This window comes from Enhydra lutris, unplaced genomic scaffold (assembly GCF_002288905.1).
Source record: "Enhydra lutris kenyoni isolate GAN:26980312 unplaced genomic scaffold, ASM228890v2 scaffoldscaffold10, whole genome shotgun sequence".
NCBI classification, from domain to species: Eukaryota; Metazoa; Chordata; class Mammalia; order Carnivora; family Mustelidae; genus Enhydra; species Enhydra lutris.
In genome coordinates, this window is record NW_019154094.1 from 41,088,645 (window position 1) to 41,111,903 (window position 23,259).

The window sequence follows — 23,259 nt, forward strand, 5'->3', positions numbered from 1 at the left end:
GACAGGCCCGAGGCTATCCTATGTCTCTTGGCAAAGCTGTCTCAGCAGGTGCCAGGAGGCCTTCTGGGGTTTTCTGAGTGTGAGGTGTCTAGCTGAATTCAAGGCCGCTGAGAGTAGGTGCTCAAGGGGGAAGCCAGCAAATAAACCAGGAACTTGTCCCCCTCTCCTCCCCTACCCGGCAGCCTTCTCTCCTAGTTTTGCATTCACACGGCTTCTTTGAAGACTCTAAAGATAACCTTGACAATAGTCCTGCCAATGTATCACCTTCCAAGTTTATGTAAGAGGACTTCCCTTTAAGCCATAGGATCCATGCCCAACCCACATCTGTACCCTAGACCTTGAGGACAAGTGCCTGTCGGCATTGAAAGCCCAGCTTTTCACGTGGAGGGGCCCTGCCCAGGCTGGGGACTCCTGGCTGGCCCCAACTCCCTGTGTGACTGTGAGCCAGCCCCTTCCCACGCTGGGCCTCTCTGTGACCCAGGGGTAGGCTTTGCCTGCGTCCTCTCTGAAACACCCGAGGGATCCAGGCCCAGTCTTTAGCCAGGCTCCTCAGTCCGGCGGCAGGTCCCCTCACCACTGTGTGCCTCCGGGCACTCCCTGTAACGCATGATGAGGACAGGCGCCTGCCTGGCTGAGTGCGGGGAAGACCTAAACGAAGCAAGCAGCCTAAAGGAAAATGCTATGGAAATCATGGGCGGCTCTGCAGGTGTTTGTTCCCTCCCCGAGGAGGGGTCAGTGAGGGTGCCCGCACGGGGCCCAGAGAGGTGCAGGAATGGGTCAGGGAAGGGGCCAGAGCCTCAGGCCCCTCCAGGGCAGTTGTGAGGGGCAGGGAGCAGCACCTGGGTGCCATCTTGCCTAGTGTGTACTCCATGCCTGGAGCTGTCATCGGTGGAAGAGCCCTGGCTTTGGGGTTGGCCAGATCTGAGACAGGGCCCGGCTCTGCGCAAGACTTGCTATGTGAGCTTGAGCAACTCACTGCATGGCACCGGGCCCCTATAACTTCACTGGCAGAGAAGAGGGAGGGTGTGACTCCAGAACGCCGGGTCCAGGCTGGGGCGTCCCAGGTGGGCTGGTGGAGGACTCACCAACAAAGAGCAGGGTGAAGATGAGGGTGAGCTGGTAGACGGCGTGGCCCAGGATGTTCTTCATCATGGTCCGTGAGATGAGGGGCTTGTTGCGGCCATATGGCTTCCGCAGAAGCAGCGTCTCGGTGGGTGGCTCCGTGGCCAGTGCCAGCGAGGCGAACGTGTCCATGATGAGGTTTACCCAGAGCATCTGCACGGCCTTCAGAGGGGAGTCCTGGGGACAGTAGTGGTGGGGGAGGCTGTCACGGGGGAGGCCGGCCGCACCTGCTGCTACCAAGGGCCGGGTGTGGGCCTCAGTAGCTTCTTGCTGGTGTCTTGAGCTGGCTCTGCCCAGTGGGTCTGCCTTCAGCTGGCCTGTCCGCTGGGCTCCTGAACAGGCACCCCGCAGGTTTGCTGGGCCTTCCCTTCCCTGAAGAACAGCCTAGACCTGCCCACCATTCTCCGCCAAGGAGAAAATTGAGTCTTCCAGGCCTGATGGTCAGCAGCTCCTTGCCTTCTAGTAAATTCACCCACTTCCCCACCATGTGCTGTCCATCCCTTCAGCCCCCATGGACACATCTCTCCTGGCAAAGGCCAAGCTCTCTCCCGTCTTCAGCACACATCCTGTCTTCTCAGCCTCCCGCTGCTGCTTTCCCCTCCACGGATGTGGCTCTGGTCTCTGCTGTCCCACCAACAGTGCCTATGACACCTGTCCCCTTGTTACTAACACCCAGTTCCTTCTTACCTCATCATCCTACTTTACCTTAAGCAATTATTGTGTGTATCTATGATTCCAGAAATAACATACATCCATGGTAGAAAATTCAGGTTAGTAGGGAATAACAGAGGAAGCTGACTCGTCAGTGATCTTGTGACTTATAGGCGACCACCATTCACATTCTGGTGTGGATCCTTCCATGTCTCTCTCTGGCTGAGACTGGGATCATATGGTCATACCGCTCAGTGCACAGTCATATCATGTGGGGCACACTGCCTCGAGGAGCTGATCAACTGTCCCCTTGTACCCCCAAGTATCTTGTCCTTGGCAGCCAGACTTTGGCCTGTCCATGTCCCCCAAATCCCCTTCTCCAAGGTCACCAGCACCTTTCCTGTCACCAGTCGAGAGATACATTTTCCAGCCTCCTCTCACTGACCTCCCTGCCTCACTTGGCCACAGTTTCCTCCTGGCCCCTGACCCCACTCTCTTGGCCCTCCTCCTCCTCCTTGAACATTCCATTTCCCTCTCCCTCAGGGCTCCTCTTCCCCAGTCTTTTAACTCTGTGCCCCCCACGGCCCCTTCCTTAGCCCTGCTTTCCTCTCCACACCTGTCCCCCTGGCTTGCATTGCCCCCCTCTCCCTAGTGTCACCCTCTCTCCAGCCCAGGCCTCCCCCTCTGGTGTTAGCTTCATCCATGGTGGAACACCTTCAGGAAGCCCACTGACCCTGTAAGCCTAGTAGCCTAAACTAAGCAGTTCTTCACCCCTCTATCATTTCTTAGTGCAGCCCCCAAGGCCCACTCTGCCTGCTCCCCATACACTCACTCGCCTCCTGGATTCATCAGAGCCCCTTCCTCCAGGCCGCCTCTCCCACCTGTGTCCCAGAGCAGCCACCTTCCCCGTGTCCTGCACCTTTTTCCTGCTCATCAGCCTTCTCTGTTGACATGTGCCTTGGGGTCAGGGCCCCCCATCTCCCCATCAAGTCCTGCATGGCCCTGCCACCAACTCAATCTAAAGCCTTAGGCAAACTGGTAGTCTTCTTTGAACCTGTTTCCCCATCTGGCATCAGTGGGGTCCCCCAAGGAGCCTTGCAGGAGCGGCTGTGCTGTGGGAGTGTTCCCTGAGCCACCACTAGAGGGAGTCTCTCATCCACAGACCAGGAGTGGGTCCTTTCAGCAGAGGAACCCACCAGCCACCTCACAGCTCTGACTCTCAGAATATGGTACTGGGTGCTGCCGCATGCAGCCCCAGTGGCTCAGAATGCAGCAGGGGGGAGCAGCACTCCTAAGGCCACAAAGCTCTCTGGAGAAGTGCTGCCTTCTGGACTTTAGGGCTCCTCTCTGCATAGGAGCTTGTCTACCCATGTGATTGCCAGGAGGCCTTAGAATACTGGCCCTTTCCTCCCCAGGCCAGGCTGTCAGCCCCGAGGGGAAAGCAGGAGGCTGCAGGAACAATGGCAGGTCCCTGGTTGGTCCAGTCTCTGAGCCTCAGTTTCTGCTTCTGTAAAATGGGGATTACCATACTTTCTGCCTCATGGGGCTGGGCAAGGAAACAGTGAGGCTGAAGACATTCAGGCCTGCTGGCTGGCTTCCCCTGAGCTTGGGATGGGGCCCCAGATGGTGATCTTGACAGACAACTACCTCTCCCAGTGACAAAGAGCCCCAACCTGGCCTCAGAGCTCCAGGGAAACAGGCATCTTCTGCCACACTCCTGACGGAACTAAGCCCCCCAAGGGCCCTGCCGGTCCCTTGCCCCCAGCTGGTAGCCTGATCCCCTCATGGGCCCTGCCTGGCCCCTGCCTCCCTTTGGGGGCTCTGCCTTTCTTTGAGGACGACCTCTTCTGCCTCCTGGAGAGAGGACCAGGTCTGTGACTGGGTCAGGCAGCCATGTGGGTGAGGATTGATGTCTCCTATTTGCCAGATGACCCTGGGCCAGCCCCTCACCTAGCTGAGCTTCATTTCCTTGGGCTGGTGCTTGCGCCTGAGGTCTGTGATGCAACTCCTGGTCCTTGGTAGGGGCTCCCCCAGGCTTTGGCATGCCCCATCCTGCCCGCCTACCCCTGCGCCTGCGCCCCCCCCCCCGGAGGACCCACCTGCGTGATGCAGGCACCCGTGAAGGCCACGATCACAGCCACCACGTTGACCGTCAGCTGGAACTGCAGGAATTTGGAGATGCTGTCGTAGACGTTGCGGCCCCACATCACTGCCTTGACGATGCTGCTGAAGTTGTCATCTGTTAGGATGATGTCTGAGGCCTCCTTGGCCACGTCCGTGCCTGCGATGCCCTATGGGGACAGGAGCCTGTGTGCGGCGGCTGGGTGGTGGTACACAGCTCAAGCAATGCTGTTCTCATGCCCTGCACACCCTCAGTCCTATACGCACATGCATACTCCCAGCTGCCCAGCTCCCAGCCAGACCACACGGGGTGTGTGTGCATGTTCTCCTCCTAGCCCCAGCGCCCTGAGGCCAACTCTGCCCTCAGGAAGCCTTTCCCTAGCCCGTCCTCTCCCACAGCCATCATGGCAGGGAGCCCTCTTCCACCCTTCCAGGAAGACCCTGGGGGCCAGGCTGAGCCTTGAGAGTACTGGGCATGTGAGGTAGATGGTGGGTGAGCTGAGTGTGAACCGGGGGTCCCGCACAGCCAGTGTGAGGCTGTGTTGCCCACACCCCCTGCCTGGGAGCTCCTGCCAGTCCCCACCCTGGGGCCCGCTGCCAGCTGCCCCTACCATGGCGAAGCCCACATCAGCCTTCTTGAGTGCAGGCCCGTCGTTGGTGCCGTCCCCGGTCACGGCCACCACCTGCCGCTGCTCGGTGTGCGTGCTATCGATGATGCCTGTGGGGCAGGGCAGGAGTGTGTCAGGGCCCTGGGACCCTCTGTGGGCCAGAGGCAGCCTGGGGCTGGCCCTGATTGTTGGGAAGACCCCAGGCCAGGCCCAGCCTCCTCTCTGGCCCCTGCCCTACCTCCCCCCTCTTGTGGCTCTTCCCAGCTCCAGGCTTGCCCACAGCTGCCGGCACCTGCTGGGGATGTTGGGCACCTGAGCCCCGTGCTGGCTGGTGGTCCTCTGTGGTCTGGGCCCTGATGGTCTCTCCAGCACCCTCTTCACTCTCTGCAGCCCTTGGCCACACGGGTGGCCACCCCAGCTGGAAACGCCTCTCTCTCTGCCTGGGTTCCAGGAGCTCCTCCCTTCTCCCACCATCTGCTCCTTCAGCACCTTCTACCTGGGGGTTCAGTCGCTCTTGAGGAGGCCTGGGCTGTCCCATTTGCCAATGGCCCCCGATCCATCATCTGGCTTTGACCTCTCTCCAGACATTCACCCTCAATAAAATATTCAGGAGAGCCTGGGTGGCTCAGTCGATTAAGCATCTGCCTTCAGCTCAGGTCATGACCCTGGGGTCCTGGGACAGAAGTCCCGCAGAGGGCTCCCTGCTCAGGGGGGAGCCTGCTTCTCCCTCTCCCTCTCTGCTCCTCTCCATCCCCACCCCATTCTCTGTCATTCTCTCTCTCAAATAAATAAAATCTTTAAAAAAAGAAAAAATAAAAAGAAAATATTCAACAAATAGAATAAACAGATGGCACGTGGCCCGGTCACTGAGCTGGGGCCAGTGGAAAAGAGTAGGTGAAGGGTGTCATCATTGGGCACATGTGGAGTTTGAGAAGATATATTAATGCACAGAACAGAGATTTGAATGTCACTCTTGGCATGAGCATCTCTTACCCCACACCTCACATCTGTCACTGATATCTGCAGATTCCGCTCCAAGATCCCACAGGAACAATTTCATTTTTCTCTGTCCCGACCCCCTGTGCCAACAGCATACCCCTGCTCCCCACCAACCCCAGGCTGCCCGTCCATTCTGCACAGCAGTGCTGGGATTTCTCTCGACCCCCACCCCCAGGACTGACCTGTCCCTTCCCCCCCAGCTGAGAGGCATTCTATCACTACCCACAGTGGCCTCAGGGTGACATCCATGTTCTTAGCTCTAATCAGAAAGTTCGAAATCCCTGGTGGTCAGGCTTCACCCATTCTCTGATTTTCTCTTGTCTCTGGCCGCTCTCAATCTGTGCTCCAGTCACAGGAATGACTATCTGCAAAGCCGGCTCCCTCACCCGTCTGCCCGGGCTCCTCCCTCGGCTAGCTGTGCCTGTCCCACAACTGTAGTCTCAGCTTAGATGTCACTTCTCCTGGGGAAGTCCCTGTGACTCCCTGAGGACCCTCACCTGCCCTAATCAGATCACTGTAGCTCCGGTATGTGTCTCTCCCTATTCTGTGTTGCAAGTAGCATCTGTGGGATGAGGGAAAAGGTCCCCAAATTGAGAAGCCTTTGTAGCCGCCAACCATTCCCCTAGCCCTTTGTATGTGTCCAAGTTCCACCCTCTTCAGGCCTAGCTCCAAGGCCATGTGCTCTGGGAGTCATCCTGGGCTGCTCCCCCTGGCTGGCAGCAGTCCGAGTTCCTGTACAACACTCAGCCTCCAGTCTCTGTCTACTGGGCATTCGATGCCTTTATTCCCCCTGGTTCCCTCCGCTTTCCTACGTGCTCCTCCAGAGCAGGGAAGGCGCTGAGTTTTCCTCCTGCCTGGCCAAGTGAGCTTCTTTCTACTTCTTGAAGGTGTTTGGAAATCTTTGCCTCTGGTCTTTCACAGTGCAGTTCTCTGCCCCGCCTGAAACACAGGCCCTTTCTCCTGGACCCTCAACCCACTTTCGATGGCCTATGATGTGACATCCATCCCTAGCCTGAATAAGAGGCCAACAGAAGGCCCCACCCTTCTCTTCCACCAATACAACCTCTAGGTCTGTGCAAGGAAATCTATTTAATGTCTGCTGGGTGGAATCTGGACCATGAATTCCAAGAGGGAAGGACCATGTTTGCCAAGAGCAGGGCCTGGCACTTAGTAGGTACTTCAAAAACGCATATCAAGAGAATGAGTAATTGAATGAATGAGTCATTGAAGAAGAAATGGAGGTGGGTTGGGGGTGCCTCCTGCTCTGGTATCTGTGATTCTGGGGTGCTGTGTTTCTGTCCCCAAGACAGATCTGCCTCCACTAATGTCCTGGGCAGCATTTTGGGAGAGGAATCAAGATGCCCCAGGGATGACCTCAGCCAGAAACCTGCCCTTCGGTGGCCATCTTAAAGATGGAGAAATTGAGTCCCAGAAGAGGAGAGACTTGCCGAAGGCTATACAACAGGTTAGCAGCCACGCCAGGACTTGAAGCCAGGGCTGTATGACTCTAAAAATGCCCAGCACCTGGCCACCTACATGGGCTCAACAGGTGGTACGCCTTCTCTCTGGAGGAAGACAAGGAAGGAGAAGGATGCTAGCTTTTGGCCTCATATCTCAGGCTGCTATTCCCAGGATAGCCCACCCTGCGGGTCCCCATTACAGATGCTGGTTGGGGTCCTCAGACACCAGGCAGACCAAGGGTCTCAAACTCACAAGCTCTGGGGGCAGACCGAGAACATAAAGAAGTGAAGTCACCTGGATGGCAGACATTGAGGAGCAGGGAAGACTGATTCAAATGTGAGGGGAGAGTCTGTTCAAAGTCATCCAAATTCAACACAAAAAAGGTACTATACCAGCCAACCACAACATGTCTGTGGGCCCTATCCGACCCTTAGGCTAAGAGTTTTGGACATAGACAGACCCAGTCCCATTGCTTCCTAGAAGCGGAAACTAGAGAGAAGACTCACAACCTCTCCAGATCACTAGGGCTCTTAGAGGGCCTCCCAGGACGGCAGTGAGGTGAGACAAGGGTGTTGCCAGGTGTGGGGAGCCCCATGCAAAAGCCCTCTGTCCTGGAAAGAAGCTGCAGGCACCAGGATAGGAGGGGATCCTGGCTTCACTGCCCCGCAAGTCTTACCTTTGACGAGGGTATGCTTATCTGTTGGGGAGGAGCGAGCCAGCACCCGGAGCTTTGGCCAGATCTTGTCAATTCGCTCCTGTTCAATCTGGAGAGGGATGCAGAGAGGGTCAGAGAGAGAAATGAGGTCTGGAGAAGGGAGGGGGCGCACCCAAAGTCACAGGGCTCTGAGTGGCACATTGGCTGACCTCCGTACAGTCATGCAGCCCCCATGCCTCCCAGGCAGCACTCTCCACCCCCCAGTTCATCCCTCTGACAGATGTGCTGGGCAAGTACCTCCCCCTTCTCGTTGCGGATTCTCCGGTTGAACTCCTTGCCCTCCAGGCACAGAAAGTCCTCCCCAGGATGGATGATGCCACACTTGATGGCGATGGCCCGGGCCGTGTTGATATTGTCACCGGTGACCATGCGGACGGTGATGCCTGCCCGCTGGCACTTGCGGATGGCTTCTGGGACCTAGCCGTGGTGGGGCAGGAGCAGTGGAGGTGAGCACCCCTGGGGCAGGCCCTCACTGCCCTTATGGATTCCAGAGTGAGCCCTGTTCATGGGCAGCTCTAGTGGAAGGGGCCTTGATGACTGTGAGATGCTGACAGCACATATGGCATGTAGACCCTCTTCTTCCATCCTGTGTCCATGGCAGGCATTGTTAATCAATCCCAGAATCTGCTGATTAAACCCTGATGTGGTCTCAGAATTCTCAACAGAGTCCCAGACAGCTACCACCTAACACTATGATGGTCTCTTCTGAGATGAAACCACGGGCTATCCTGACTTAGGGGCAAGGACTTTGAGAAAGTCCTCAGTAACACCCCAGGTGGGGTTAGAACACTGTTATACAGAGGAATGTGTCCCTACTTTATTCACATGCACAGTTCCTGTGAACTCAGTGAGAAATATGTTCACACATTTTCAGGGTTTTTTTTTGTTGTTGTTTTTTGTTTTTTTGGCTGGGGGCGTGGGGGCACTGCATTTGGGAGAATTTCATTTACAAAATGTGACACTGGCTTTGAATAAATACAAATGATTATACGTAATGTAAAATAGGACCTTGACATAAGAGAGTAAGGACTGCCTCCTGTCTTCTCTGCCTGTAATGAATGATAGACTGATGCCTGGGCCAATCAGGCCAGAGCAGATGCAGCCAGTCAGGAGAGGGTAAGCCCCGCACGGCACCCCCCATCCCCCTGCTCCTATGCAGAGTTGTGGATTTATTTGCCCAGTGATTAAGATGCAGAAACCAGCCTGGAGCTGCTGCAGGTCTTCACACACAACACAGACCAACTGAACAAGGGATTCTGACCCATGGGCAGTGACCAATGATAAAATAATAAGGTAATATTTGCTATTTGCTGCAAAATGTCTTTGGGTGGAAGAAGACATATGAAGGGCAGAAAATCCAGTTGTACAAGAAGACCAAAGCACTTTAGAATCTCAGGCTTGGAAAGGTGGAGTCTGACTACCACTCCTCTTGCATTTCACAGTGCCTGGGAGCTCATTCCCATTCCTACTCTGCCAAGCCACTGCTGAGAGGGTCTGAAGACTGTTATAGGCTGAACTATGGCCATGCCCTACCCCCCTGCACCCCCCAAATATATTTAATTCTTAACCCCCCACTGCCTGTGAATGTGACCTTACTGGGAGATAGGGTGTTTATAAAGGTAATCAAGATGAGGTTGGTAGAGTAACCCTAGACCAATGTGACTGGGGTTTTTATGAAGAGGGGATATTTGGACCCAGACACAGGGAGAATTTGGACACAGATACAGGGAGAATGCTACATGAGGATGAAGGCAGAGATTGGGTGTTGCTGCCACAAGTCAAGAAATGCTGAAGATTCCCAGCAAACCCCTGTAAGCTTGGGGGGGGCACTGGGGGTGGAGAAAAGGTCTGAAGCAGATGCTTCCTCACAACCCTCAGAAGAAACCAACCCTGCCAACACCCTGATCTTGGACTTCCAGCCTCCAGAACTGTGAGGCAGTCCAGTTCTGTTGTTGGAGGCCCCTAATCTGTGCTACTTCATCATGGCAGCCCAGCAAACTCAAATAAAGAATTAGAACATTGGTTCATAACCTGATTGTGGACAACACCTGCCCACTGGTCCCCTTCCTGCCCTTGGGAATTTTAAAAACAAGGACTGATCTTGAAAATCTCTAGCCTCTTCCCGCCCCCTCCCATACCCTGCTGTTCTGTGAGCACAGAGAACCACCATTCCAACACGGGGTCACTGCCCAGCCCCTCCTCAGTCTCCCTGCCTCTGGCCTTGCCCCTCTTCCATCATTCCCCTACCTGACCACCAGTGGGCGACCTGCCTAAAGTTCAGCCTGGGTGTCACTCTCCTTCAGGGGCTCCCCCCTGCTGCTTGTAGAGAAAATCAAGACTCCTGAGCATGGCCATCTCGTGGCAGAGCAAGGAACAAATGCCATGAAGAGGCCGGCTCTAGGCTAAGTAAGGCCAGGAGACCCCTCTGGCTCCCAGAACTGTATCAGAGACCAGCTGTGGTGACAGGTAGTGATTTCTGTGTTACGAGGGCTGGAGCAGGATAAGCTGACCACAGGTCTCCTCTAGGTGCATTTCTGGGGCCCAAAGAGGCTTCTGGTGCCCACTTGGGGCTTGGGGACCACGTGAACAAGGCCTCTGCTTCATGCCACAGCAGCGGCTCACACAGGCAAATGTGACCTCTTTTTATAGACCCAGAGGGAGTGGGGATGTGGAATGTCCAACATCCTGCTTACGTAATTTATTGATGTCCTCACAGTGTCTGTAACCCAGACTGCAGCCCCCTGCTGTCTCCTTTTCCAGAGGAAAGGAAAGAGTCACTGTTCTTTTGGGGACACACACCTTATCTGGCTCCTGCCTTCAAAGGAATAATTCAGGTTATGTTTGATTCAAAGATACTTGGGCTCTTAGAGTTGGAAGGGACTTCAGGTCATGACTCTGACTCTTTTCATTGCCCAGATCTCTGGTTAGGCATCCCACAAATGGCCAGCCAGCCTTTGCTTGCAGGCTTCGGATCCTGGGGTACTCACTCCTTCCAAGGCTGACCACTCCATAGGGGAACAAGTCTATCATATCATTTCACATAATCATTCTTCTTTCAGATGAGAGCAGGTGCTCTGGGTCTGGCCTATACTCTCATAGGAGGCAGGGTCTTTGGTAAAGATCTCTGTACGAAGGGCTCTGGGAGCACAGAGGAGGGTGCCATTTCTTCAGAAGGAAGTAGAGGGAGAGGAGAAATCTGGGAAAGCTTCCTGGAGAGGGGGATGTTTGAGTTTCTTCTGTTCAGTCAGCACTAACTGAGGCTCTGGTGCCTGGCACTCTGCCCAGGCTGGGGCTACACAGATGACTGCTTCATTGTGGCCTGGGCCACAGAGAAGTGCCCCATGAGAGGCACTGGCAGAGAAGTTGGGAAGGGTGCTGTAGAAAGGACATGGCAGGTGATCTGGAGGGGGTGAGGTTGAGGAGGATGTGGGGCAGGAGCCAGGAAGCATGAAGCTGGAGAAGGACCTGCAGTCAGAAGGTGCTGGAATCAGGGGCTCAGTACTAGGCCTGGGAGCCATGATAAGTTCTGAGCTGGGAATGAGGTGACTGGAACCCTGTTCTATAAAGACTAATGCTTTCAAGGCTGTCTCAGGGAGCTGAAATCTGCCTGCTTGGAATCCCCACCCTCTAGGGCTCCCCAAAACAAGCTGGCTCAGGGAGAAAAAAGAGGCAGCTAATTTTTCTGGCTCCTACCCTTTCCTCTGTGTGGTGGAGGTTTCTCTGCCCCTGGGAGAGAGGGTTTAGGGACCAAAAGCCTGGGTTGGGCTTTACCCTGGGGATCCACCTGAGTGTTGGCTTGTAAAGTGGGGATGAGGCTAGGTGATGCTGTGGCAAGGGCAAATGGTACCAAGCCTGGGGACAGTAGATGCTGGTGGTGGGGGTAGGATGGCTGGCAATGCACTTGACCATGGTCTTTCTTCCTTGTTCTTTCTGCTCCAGGAGATGGGGAGGGATGTCGAGGGTGTGGATACAGATGTAGTGGGGGGGTGGGGCACACCTGGCATCTGGGGACAGGGAGGGGCAGCCATTTGTTTGGGGTGGAGGAATGGTGTGGCCATGCCACCACGATTCCTGGGTCAGGTACCTTAGAGGCCTGTGACCTGCCTGTAGGGGGGATTCCAGATGGACCTGGACACCCCTGAGGGCTGCCTCAGCCACCTCCCTTACTGGGCAGTGGACCCTGTAGCCAGACGTCTTTGTTGTACTTCAGTCTGGCTTTACACTCTCACATGCTATGGGTCTACTTACTCGTCCCCTTTTACTGGGCATTTCACTAGGCTGTGGGCTCTGGAAGGCAGGGACTGCCGACTGCTCAGGTCACATCCAGAGGCCTGGCACAGGGCACACGGGTCATCATGAAACATCTCTCTGCTGAAATCCCTCAAAGCCTGGTCTGGTGAATGGATTTGGGTGGGGACATGCCTACTCTTCCCAATTTAGCTCCAGGCTCCCCTCCTTCCCATTTCTCTCGTAAGTCCACGGTATTCACTAGACTTTCACCTGTCTGCGTTTGCCCAAGCTGTACCCTCCGCCTAGAATGCCCTCTCTCCCTTAATTTGGGAGTCTCTCCCCCTTTCAGATGAAATGCCCCTACTCATAAAACCATTCTGGATTCCTCCAGCCCAATGGGGTGCTTCCTTAAACTACACTCAGCCTCTTCTTGTACTGCTCACTAGGTCATTCATTTGACAAACAGCTACTGAACATCTCACTGGTCTGGACACTGAGGAGCCAGGGATGATTAAGACCCAAGCCACCGAGGCACCGATCTGGCGGAAATATACTTTCCACATAGACAAAATTGCTGTAAAATGAAAAAAAAATTCCTTCTTTCACTAAAATTATCCAAGATTTTTCTCACGGAGGAAAACCAGCCAGAAAATGGGCGCTTCCTGTTTTCATTAAATAAAGGCTTTTAAACATCTGTTGTTTCTGGTGACACCCGTTGTCTGTGACTCCAAGGGCTCCAAACACCCCCGGATAACCCGGTGAATCCCAGGCTGCTGCTCTTCTCATGGCTTCATCCGCGGTGTCTTCAAGCGGCATCGGAAAACGTACCCACTAAGAAACGTGTTTGTGTCTGGGGGGTGATCGACAAGCCTGTTTTGATCTGTTCTGTCTTCTGTTTTCTCAAGGGAGGAAGGCAACGTCATTTATTCCCTCAACAGATAGGGAAACTGAGGGGGTAGTGTGTGTTCCAGCAGTTGCTGCAAATGTTTGCAGGAGCCCGCAAGTGGCCCAGGCTGACCTTTGTGCTCTGGCCAGCCTCAGGATTGCCTGGGAGAGCCTGCCCTGAACCGCAGGCACAGACACTGCCCTAAGGTCATCCCAGAAGCTAGTGACGGTAGCTGCCTGTGAGGCGGGAGTCAGGGGCCCTGGGGAGGGGAGCATGGGAGGCTACTTCACCTTGTCTGTTGAACCGTTGGAATTTGGCTCCATGTGTATAAATCCATCAGCTTAAAACCCAAATAAATCAAAAGCCATCCCCACCCCACTAGGAAATGGTGAATCGACAGGTCAGAGCTTTTATACTTTCAAGTAGCGTCACCAGCAACCGTGCTGGTGTCTCTCACTTGGGAATGTCCAACTCTTTCATTGTTCGGATGGGGAAACTGAGACCCAGGGAGGAGATTCGCCTGAAGCCTTCTGTGAGGGAGTGGCTGGGGCGGGATTAGAACCCATGTGTCTTGACCCTGCTGTGTCAGCCTAGTAAGTTCCTGCTCCCCAACACAGCTTATGACATCAAAATCTACATCCTGGGAGAGAGCCAGGGCAGAGAGGAGGTTACCAACAAGGATGCTCTTACTTGACGGAAGCAAAGAAAGGGGTCAGGGTGAGATTTACCTGTCAGCCAGCTCAGAATGTTGGAGCTTGGCAGGGATCTGAAGAGCATCTGGGTCAACCTCCCATTTTACAGATGAGAAGACCAAGGCACAGAGAGGAGGAAGTGGCTTGTGAGTGGCACAGCTGGGGCTTGTATCCAGGCCCCCTTTCTCCCAGGCAGGGCTCTCCAGGATGAAAGTGCTCCCAGCCCTGCTGGGAGTCTGTGCCAGAAGCCTGCTTCTCTGGATGATCATGCTATTAGTGGAATATTCCAGGACCCAGCTCAGCCCTTCTCAGGCCCTGTCCTCCCTCTCCTCACCCTCCTGACTTAGAACCCCTTACCCTTTCATTTCTGTGGTACCTAGGAGCAAGGCCTGGGGCAGGAAGGCAGAAAACCTGTTCTAATCTGGATTAGCTCAGCCACTTACAGCGAGACTTTCGGAAACTCATTGTCCCTGCTTATCCTCAGTGTTTTCACCTGCACCCTGGGGCCGGGGGAGGCATTTGGTCTAGGTCAGCAGCAGCTCAACCCCTTTAGTGCATTGTCAAATCAGTTTAGGAGGTGGTGACTAGCATTAAAAAAAAAGAGAAATAGAAGAGAATAGAAAATACAAGGGCATCACGTTACTTTGTGACATCCTTATTTTGGTTAAGTGTATGTGCTTACTGAGTCATGATATAAAATATGTTTCTTATTAGCACAGGTCATGACCAAAAAAAGATATGTGTCTGATGCTGCTTTCCACCCCACTTTGGGGATGGTTCTGAGGCGCAATGATGGGCAAGGACCTCTGGGGACGAGAAGGACAGGGGAGCCGCAGGCTGGCCCCGTCTGCTATGTGGAGACTAGTCCTTGGTGCCGGTAAGGGGATAGCCTGTCATGGGAAGCCTGAACCCACTGGTGGCAGGTCATGAGTGGGCATCCCGTGGGGAGGTTGCTAAATGGCCCGTCTGTCCAGGGAAAGACACAGTCTGCAGGAAAACACATATGGTTCCAGGGCCAAGCACCTGGGCAACAAATCGCCTTTGATGCTTTAGGCTCTGGGTGGGAGTGAAGAGGTCTGTGGAGGTCTATGGAGGGTGTGAGCATGTGAGATGAGTACCAGGCATAGTATTGGAAGACTGGTATTCAAGTCCTGTTCATTCTCATTCATTCACTCCTCACTTAATTGTGTGGAATGAATCAATCATAAGCCGGGCTCTGTGTTAGGGGCTGTTACCTGTCACTGGGTCCAGAGTTCTGAACTACTGGGGAGGGGCACAGAGGAAGGGAACCCCATTTAAGGGCCATGTACCTCATGCCAGACACTGACTGTTTGTGGTATGTGCACGATCTGACACCTCATAGTATCCTGGGAAGTGTATGTGTGGAGAATACTATTATTATCCCCAGTCTACAGATGAGGAAACAGAGGCTCAGAGAGGTTATGTAACAGGCCCAAGGTCACACAGCCAGTAATGCTGAGACTCAGGATCCCAGGTCTGTTTGAGGCCTGAGCTCACACTCTCGACGACACCTCTTGTTGCTACAAAAACGTGAAAGTCCACATCTGTGACATTCTAGTTTCATTTGGTCTTTAGAACACAGACTCTTACAGCATCAGGACTAGGAATTTGGAAAACACTTATCTACCCCTTTTCACTGGAAAGAAGTGGAAGTGGAGGCTCCATAAGGAGCAGGGAAAAACGAGAGGCCCCTAGAGAATGGTATCAGGACAAGTGGGGACAGTGAAGTTGCCTCCAGTGGAGGAAGGTGGCCCTGAGAGGCCCCATCACCGAATTCCACAGCCAAGACCAAGGTGGGCCCAGTCCCCGCCGGCCTGGGAATCAGCCCTGGACCCAGCAGCTCTGTTAGTCCTCCGATGATGTGGAGGCCAGCCTGCCCTGGGCTCTGCCCTCTGGGGCCCCCCAGGGTGAGGACTCACTCTGCCTGCCCACAGCAACGTTTTGGAGATTCGAGGCTGCCCTCTCTTCTTCCCACAGCCTTTCCAGCCTGGGCAGTCTGACAGCACTCATGTCTATCCTCCCCCAACCCTGTGAACCCCAGCACTGAATTCCGTCTTCCCGCCCGGGGCAGATGAAGCTAAAGGAGACTGAACACCTGTGTGATCTGAGCACTCCTTTAGGTGCACCTTCTATTTCACCTTCCTGGGTCCTTCTTGTGGGGGGGGGGTGGTTTGCTATCATCCCTCTTCTCTTCCGCCTGGGAGTCTGACCTTTGGGTAACTTCCTGGCCCTGTGCCCCTGGAGATCTGAGAATGGGAGATTGTGGGCTGTGTCACTGTGCAAGCCCGCTAGGCTACATTGATTGGGAAACTGGATCCTAATGGACAGAACTCTACCTGCATGTGTGACATCACACTGGGGGTTTTCCTGAACACCAGTGACTTAGTTTCTGGGTGTTTCCTTTATGGGGACCCTGGAACCTATGCCTATGGTTGTGCTATAGGAGATCCTGGCTTCTGTGGGGCAAGAGGCTGCTAAGGCAGGGCAGCCCTCATGCTTGTCCCTTGGGATCAAGGGGAGGTTTCTGGTTGGGTGGATGGCTCTAGGGCTGCTCCCGTGGCAAAGCAGCGCCTGCCTGCTGGCTGCCTGATGTCCTGAGCAGACCAATGCCAACGTGGCCTACGCTGGTCTCAGGAGTCTGAGAGTTTAGGAGTAGGTAAAGAGAAAGCCTTGTGGATGCTACCAGGAAACGGAGGCTCAGGGAGATGAGGCAACTTATACTAGCTTGCCAGCAGGCTGGACTCCCAGCCCCTCCAAGCCTGCTGGTAGGGGGCTTACCTCGGGCCGCACGGGGTCCTCGATGCCCACCACGCAGATGCAGGTTAGGTCATTGAGGATGTCATTCTCATTGTCCCAGTCGGGCTCAGGGCTGCTGGGGAAGTCGCGGTAGGCCACACAGATGGTGCGCAGCCCATCGCAGGCCATGGGCTCAATCACTTTCTTCACCATCTCGTCCCGGTCGCGGGGCCGGAAGACCCGGGGCTCCCCTGCCCCATTGAGAATTTTGCAGCATCTGGTGGCAGACGAGGGGAGAGCTGGGTAAGGTCCAGCCAAGGGCCCAAGGGTCCTCCGTCTGACCAGCTCTTGCTCCCCTCCCCGTCCCCAGTGATGCCCAGCTGGCTGTGGTTGGTCATCCAGCATCCATCCACTTCATCTCCCATAATGCTTCAGGGCTGGTCCAGGCCCCTGGGCCCCACACAGGGATGAAATCAGGACCAACCAAAAAGAAATCAGGCAGCCTCTTGCCATATCTGCCCCAGTCCATTCAGCAAGAGCACGTCTACTTTGATCTGTCTTATATTCATGAGATTTCATCTGAAAAAATAGTTCCACAGCTAAAATGGTTTTCAGAGGGCATGAAACCTAGGCTAGTGGTTCTGGACCTTGTTCACACATTAGAATGGCTTAGGGGGAATACCGAATAAATAAAGACCCATGTGTGAGCCCTACCCCAAAGGTTCCAATTTATTTTTATTATTTTGGGAGAAAGGGGCTGAGGGAGAGAGGGAATCTTTAACAGGTTCCACACCCAGTACAGAGCCCAATGCAGGGCTTGATCTCACGACCCTGAGATCATGACCTGAGTGGAATCAAGAATTGGACACTTAAGTGACTGAGCCACCCAGGCGCCCTGTATCAGTGGTTTTTTAAAAGCTCCCTGGGATGATTCCAATGTGTATCCAGGATTGAGAACCACTGGGCTAGACCAATCCCATCAAGGTTTGAGTGGGGAAACTGAGGTCCAGGGACCAGGAGTGACTTGCTTAGCTCCCCAGGCTTCTCTCTGGCACCTGGAGCCGGAGTTGACTGGTTAACAATGAACATCACTATCGTCAATCATCTCTGTGCTGAGGGAATGAGGGAGATTTAACAGGGACAGCAGGTGGAACTTCCTGGTGATCCTGTGATGTAGGCACGAGAAGGGGAGGGGTCTCTATAGAGTTTCAAGAGGAAATAGTGGAGGAAGCTCCTGGAGATGGTCCTGCTGCGGGACATTGGGAAGGGCACCTCTGGGTGCCAGATGGGCCTCCAGCCCAGCCGGAAGGACAGCCTGCACGGCACGACCTGGTGATCCCTGGCTCCCTGTCCTGTCCCCCCTGCCCAGCCCTGCCATGTGGAGCTTACTTCTTGAGCACGATCTCGGAAGCGCCCTTGCTGTACATGCGGAAGCTCTCGTCGGGCAGCTTGATGACCGTGCTCATGGACTTGCGCACGGAGTTGAAGGTGTACACCTTGTACAGCTTCTCCTCCGGCATCTGGATGCGCACGGGCTCGTAGTCCTGCTTCAGGTCCAGCACGAAGCCCAGCAGGCCACACTCTGTCTTGTTGCCCACCTGCCGAGGCAGGGCTCCTTCCTTCTCTGGGGGCTGCGGGGAGAGAGGCCAGGGAGGCTCACATGGGGTTGCTTCTCAGACCCCGGGGCCAGCCTGCCCACTTTCCTGCCACCCCCACCCTCAGCCCTCTCCATCCCAGACCCAGTCCTGGCTTTGGATGAAAGCAATTAAGCAAGATCAGCTTTTTAAAAATTATGAACTCTTTCAACACCTACAAGCTGGATAGAGAATGAGAAAAGAAACACTCGTGTACCCTCCATTCAGCTTTGTAGGACCTGAGCAGTACGCCCTATTTGCTGCAGATTTTTCTTTCTGGAGAAGGGAAACATGACAGATAAAAGTGAGTCCCCCTGTGTATCCCTCCTTGTCTGCAGAATCCACCCCTTGTCCCAGAAATAATCTCTGTCTTAAAAGGGGCATGAATTATTATCCTATGTGTTTGTTTTTTAATTTTTAAAGATTTATTATTTTTTTTACTTCAGAGAAAGCAAGAGAGCAGTGATGAGGGGCAGAGGGAGAGGGAGAGAATGAATCTTAAGCAGGTTCCACGCCCAGTGAGGAGCCTATTGTGGGCCTCGATCCCACCACCCTGAGAGCATGACCTGAGCTGAAATGAGAGCTGGACGCTCAACCGACTGAGCCACCCAGCACCCCCTCTTTACTTACATTGAACTTTTTCTACATTTTTATAATTAACCTTCTGGTGATTTTCAGAATTTTACGTCTTTTCCACAACAGTTTTTGTCCCCTCTCCACTAATGAAAGAAAATGACAACATGGAGGACTTAAATAAAAATGTCTAATTACTTATTAGCCCAAGAGAGCTGAGCAGTTATGCCTTCAAAATACCCGGCATTTTATTACCCTCTGTGAAATATTTTAATTTTCCTCTAAAAGGATTTCAAACAATCTATGGTTGCAAGGGGCAGAGCTGCTTCCTACATTAATTCAATTTGTTTCCATGAACTTGAGCTCCGAGATCGCCTACGTGTATACTATGAAGCAGGGGCCCACCCCTTTTCTCTTTTGATTTTTTTTTTTTTCCTAGATCTTGACAAACCCAGAAGTTTTGCTATTGCTGTAGACTTTCCGTGAGCCTTTTTATCTCTAGGGCTCTGATTCTGTAAGGGAGTTAAGGCGTTGGTATTGTTTCCATTTTCATGGCCAGGAAGCAGGCCTGGCAGGGAAGTGACTTGCTCATGGTCACAGACCTACAAAGGGGCAGATCTGGGGCTGTCCCCAGGCCCCTGGCTCCTAGCGCAGAGCTTCATTCAACACATTTCCCTGTTGTATGGAGCCCTTTGGGAATGCTGGATGCTGCCACTAGGCATAATTTTGAGAGGAAAATTCATGTTCGTGTTTGGGGTCCTGGGGGGTAAATAGAGCCAAGAGGAAGGAATGATGACTAGAAGAACTACAAGTTATAAATAACATCTGCAAAAATGAGATGAAAACAAAGTGCAGCTAGGGATGCCTGGTGGCTCAGTTGGTTAAGCCTCCAACTCTTGATCTCAGCTCAGATCTTGCTCTCAGGGTCATGAGTTCAAACCCCACATTGGGCTCAATGCTGGTGGGAAGCCTAGTAAAAAAAAAAGAAAAAGAAAAAGAAAAAGAAAAAAAAGAAGCATAACTAGCCTGTACCACCTCACATTCATTTGGATGGCTACTAGAAAAAGCCAAAGCAGAAAACAAGCGTTGGTGAGCGTGTGAAGAAATCGCACCTCTGTGTGCTGTTGGTGGGAAGGTGACAAGGTGCAGCTGCTGTGGAAAACAGGATGGTAGTTCCTCAAAAGATTAAACATGGAATTCCCATATAATCCAGCATTCCACTTCTGGAGATATATATATACACACCCACCCTGAAAGAATTGGCAGCAGGAACTTCAAAAGACATTTGTATACCCATGTTCATGACGCCATTACTCACAAAAGCCAAGAGGTGGGGGCAATGCATGTGTCCATAGATAAATAAATGGATAAATAAAGAGTGGTCCAGACATACAAGGGAGTATTAGCCAGCCTTAAAACGGAAGGAAATTCTAACACATGTGACCACATGGATAAACCCTGAGGACATTACAAGTGAAATAAGCCAGACACAGAAGGACAAACACTGTAGAATTCCACATGTACCATCTGCCTAGAAGAGTCAGACTCATAGAAACAGAAAGTAGGATGGTGGGGACCAGGGGCTGGTTGTTGGGGGGGGGATGGGGAGTTCGTTTTTGATGGGACAGAGTTTCAGTTTGGAATGATGAAAAGTTCTGGGATGGATGGTGGGGATGGTCGCACAACCGGAATGTACTTAATGCCACTTAAAAACAGTTTAGATGGTTCATTTGATGTTACAGGTGTTTTACTGCTTAGAAACCTCCAGAAAGTCCCTCCAAACAACCCAGCATAGTAAACTGTAGCACGTGCCATATGATGATGCTTCTAGGAGTGGATAGAAAACAACTTTCTGCCAAGTGGCCCTCTCTGGTGGCCTAGCCCGCTCCTCCTCACCCCTCAACAGGCACTGCCCCCACCCCCTGTGCCCGGATGAACCACCAACCAGCTTAACCACAGCAGCAGCGGCCACTGTTTGAATGTCGATCAGCCCTGTCCTTTATTGGGCTTGTCACATGCATGGTTGGGGTGTGCCCCCTCAGCGCCTGGGGAGGCCAGCGAGAGTGCTCCCACTTCACAGCTGTGTGCGGGGAGGCCCAGAGAGGTGAGCTCACACCGCTAGTCAGCGGCCCAGCTAGGATTTGACTCCCGTGTTCTCGGCTCTGAGCCCACAGCACATGCTCTCCCCAGAGTCCTTCCTGTCTCCACTAGCCCTGGAGATCTCTGGTTAACTAGTGAACTGGTTGATGATTGATTTAGAGTCTAAGGGGATGGGGGGAAATGTGTCTGTCTCCCACTATGGGGTAAACAGTGAATATTTGTGGAAACAATACACAAGTAATTCTGTGCTTGTCTGTGTGGGGGGCTGCCCGTGGAAGGCCAGATGGGGTGGAACTTTGGCTTTCAGAATTCTCTAAAGGCCTGTCTCCCCAGGAGCTTCTTAGTGCTAGGCCTCCCAAGGTACATGAGGCAGCAGAGCCCTGGGTTCTTTCCCAGAGGCTGGGAAGGCAGATCAGTGTGAGTGGCCAGGACAGCAGGACTGGCTGAGATGACCTGGGGAGACCTACTCCCAGAAAGCAGACTCCTTGGGGACCTTCCCAGGCTCAGCAGTGCAGCTATGTCTGTGTGTGGTGTGTGCAGTTTTATGGGTAATTGTATGTGTAATGTGTGTGTGTAGCTGTATGTGTGTGATGTGTGTGAGTGTAGCTGTGTATGTGTACAGCTGTAAACACACGTGGTGTTTATGTGCATAGTGTATCCAGTTGTATGTGTATGGTGTGTATATATATGCAGTTGTGTGTGTGTGTTTATATATGGTGTGTGTGTGCAGTTGTATGGTGTGTGTATGTAACTATATATGTGTGTGGTATGTATAATTGTATGTGTGGTATGTGTGCAGTTGTATCTGTGTGGTGTGCATATATATGCAGTTGTGTGTGGTGTGTGTGTTTGTATATAGTGTGTGACTGCAGTTGTATGACGTGTGTATGCAATTGTATGTGTGTTGTGTGTATGCATATGTGTGTATGTGCATGGTGTGTGTGGTGGTGTGTGGCATGTACATGGTGTATGTGTGTGTGGTGTGTTCAGTGCATGTGTGTGGTTGCATGGTGTGGTAGGTGTAATGCATCGTGTGTGTGGTGTGTGTAATTAATTGGATGTGTGGTGTGTGTGCAGGTGTGTGTATATGCATGCCGTGTGTGTGTATATGCATTCCATGTGTGTGATGGTGTGTGGTATGTGGCATGTGCATGGTGTATGTGTGGTGTGTGCAGTGTGTGCGGTGTGTGTGTGCCTGGACACATGTGGGGTGACAGGGTGTGATGTAGGGATTAACGGCTCTGTTAAAAATCCAAATTTCCCATTTGGGACTATTTGCTTTAAACTCTTCTCCCAGAGATGGTGTTTGCAAAAACAACACAAACCAAAACAACTGAAATAGTTGTTGAGTTCAACACATGGGCCCCTGCCATTTCACCTACCAGAACCATAGCCCACCCCACCTTCCCATCTTAACGCCCCGCAAAGTCACCTCCTGAGTTTTCCGCACCTTTTGGCTGCCCTGGCTTGGCTGGAGCCCACTCTCAGAGTGTGGTTTGACTTGGGGACTTTGAGGCTCATTGGGATATTCAATGGAGCCCTGGTTTGGAGCCGGGAGATCTGGGTTCAAGGTTGGTCTCTGCTTCCTGGAGTCCTTCTCTAAGTGCCCAAGTTCTAAGACATGGGAAATACAATTAAGCAGCTCCTTCCTGCCTTTGAGGATTACTGGGGCTCCCTGGGGTAAGGTGGCATCACAGCCACCTCAGCTTAGGAATGAGGTGCCCTGAGGGCCTGGGGCTTCTAATTAGGTGAAGTGTGGCTGATTTATTCAGGAAGACCATCCTGCCAGGAAACCCATTTTTGCTCCTTCCTCCTGAACCACTCCAGAGGCTCCAGAGAGACTTGTTTTTCTCTCAACAGTGTATGTGTTCAGAAATATGCCATGAACTTCCAACAATTCTGCTCCACAAGTCCCCATCCTCGGCTTAATAATTCAGATGTTAACTGCAGTGTCAACCTACTTCGAAAGAGGTCTCACAAAACATGAACTTAAGGTCTGCTTGGGTGGTTTCAGCAGGCAGAACATACACGGTTGGGAAAGGAGAATGCTTTCCCGAGAAAGCACAAGGCCTCACAAGTGAGGAAGGAGGTCCTTCCACCTTAAAGCGCAGCTGTGGTTCTGAGAAGCAGCAGGGCAACGGGAAGGAGCGAGCAGAAGTCCTGATGTTCAAAGGGTTGGAGACAACAGAGCAAATCTGAGGGTGTGCCAGGATTTCTGTGGCAGGGGAGCAATTTCTGACTCAAGGATGATTCACATAACTTCTCTCAGAGGGCAAGTTTAGTTCCTAATGATTTGAAATAAGACAGGGAAGAAAGTTCTGTCATCCTCAGAAAGGATGGAGCATGGGGTTCCTGGGCCACTTTACCAGGCCTCCTGGCCAGCAGCCTCGGCCTCACACCACTCTCCACACGTGCCTGGGCTGCTTTTCCTGAGTGCCATGAACAGAATCCTTTTAAGGGCTTATCAGATGCCACCTAGTTGTCCCCCACGCCCCCCAGTCCTGGCTCTCATTATTCCAGCCCCAGAGAAGTGCTCAGGCCACAGATCACCTGAATGAGCCAGACATCGTCAGGTCTCCAGGCCTTGGCAGCAAAGTGCCCCTGCCTGGAATGCCCTTGCCTGCTTGGTAAACTCCTCTGGAATTCTCTGGGTCCAAATCAGCCTCTTGGCGGTCAGGAGCAATCCTGAGCAGCTTTCTTGATATTTCTA

The 23,259-nt window shown here is 53.0% G+C and overlaps 1 protein-coding gene across 4 annotated transcripts in view; it reads right to left on the reverse strand.

Moving 5' to 3' along the window:
- LOC111144054 (ATPase plasma membrane Ca2+ transporting 2) overlaps positions 1-23,259 on the reverse strand; it is a 112,797-nt gene that overhangs the window by 11,593 nt on the left and 77,945 nt on the right. For all 4 annotated transcript variants that reach the window (XM_022498139.1, XM_022498138.1, XM_022498136.1 and 1 more), the window contains 7 exons: positions 17,632-17,873; positions 16,285-16,519; positions 7,915-8,094; positions 7,639-7,726; positions 4,506-4,612; positions 3,873-4,064; positions 1,086-1,299 (listed from right to left, as the gene is read on the reverse strand). In XM_022498139.1, the coding sequence (XP_022353847.1) occupies positions 1,086-1,299; positions 3,873-4,064; positions 4,506-4,612; positions 7,639-7,726; positions 7,915-8,094; positions 16,285-16,519; positions 17,632-17,873 (1,258 nt within the window). The remainder of the gene's footprint in view (positions 1-1,085; positions 1,300-3,872; positions 4,065-4,505; positions 4,613-7,638; positions 7,727-7,914; positions 8,095-16,284; positions 16,520-17,631; positions 17,874-23,259) is intronic.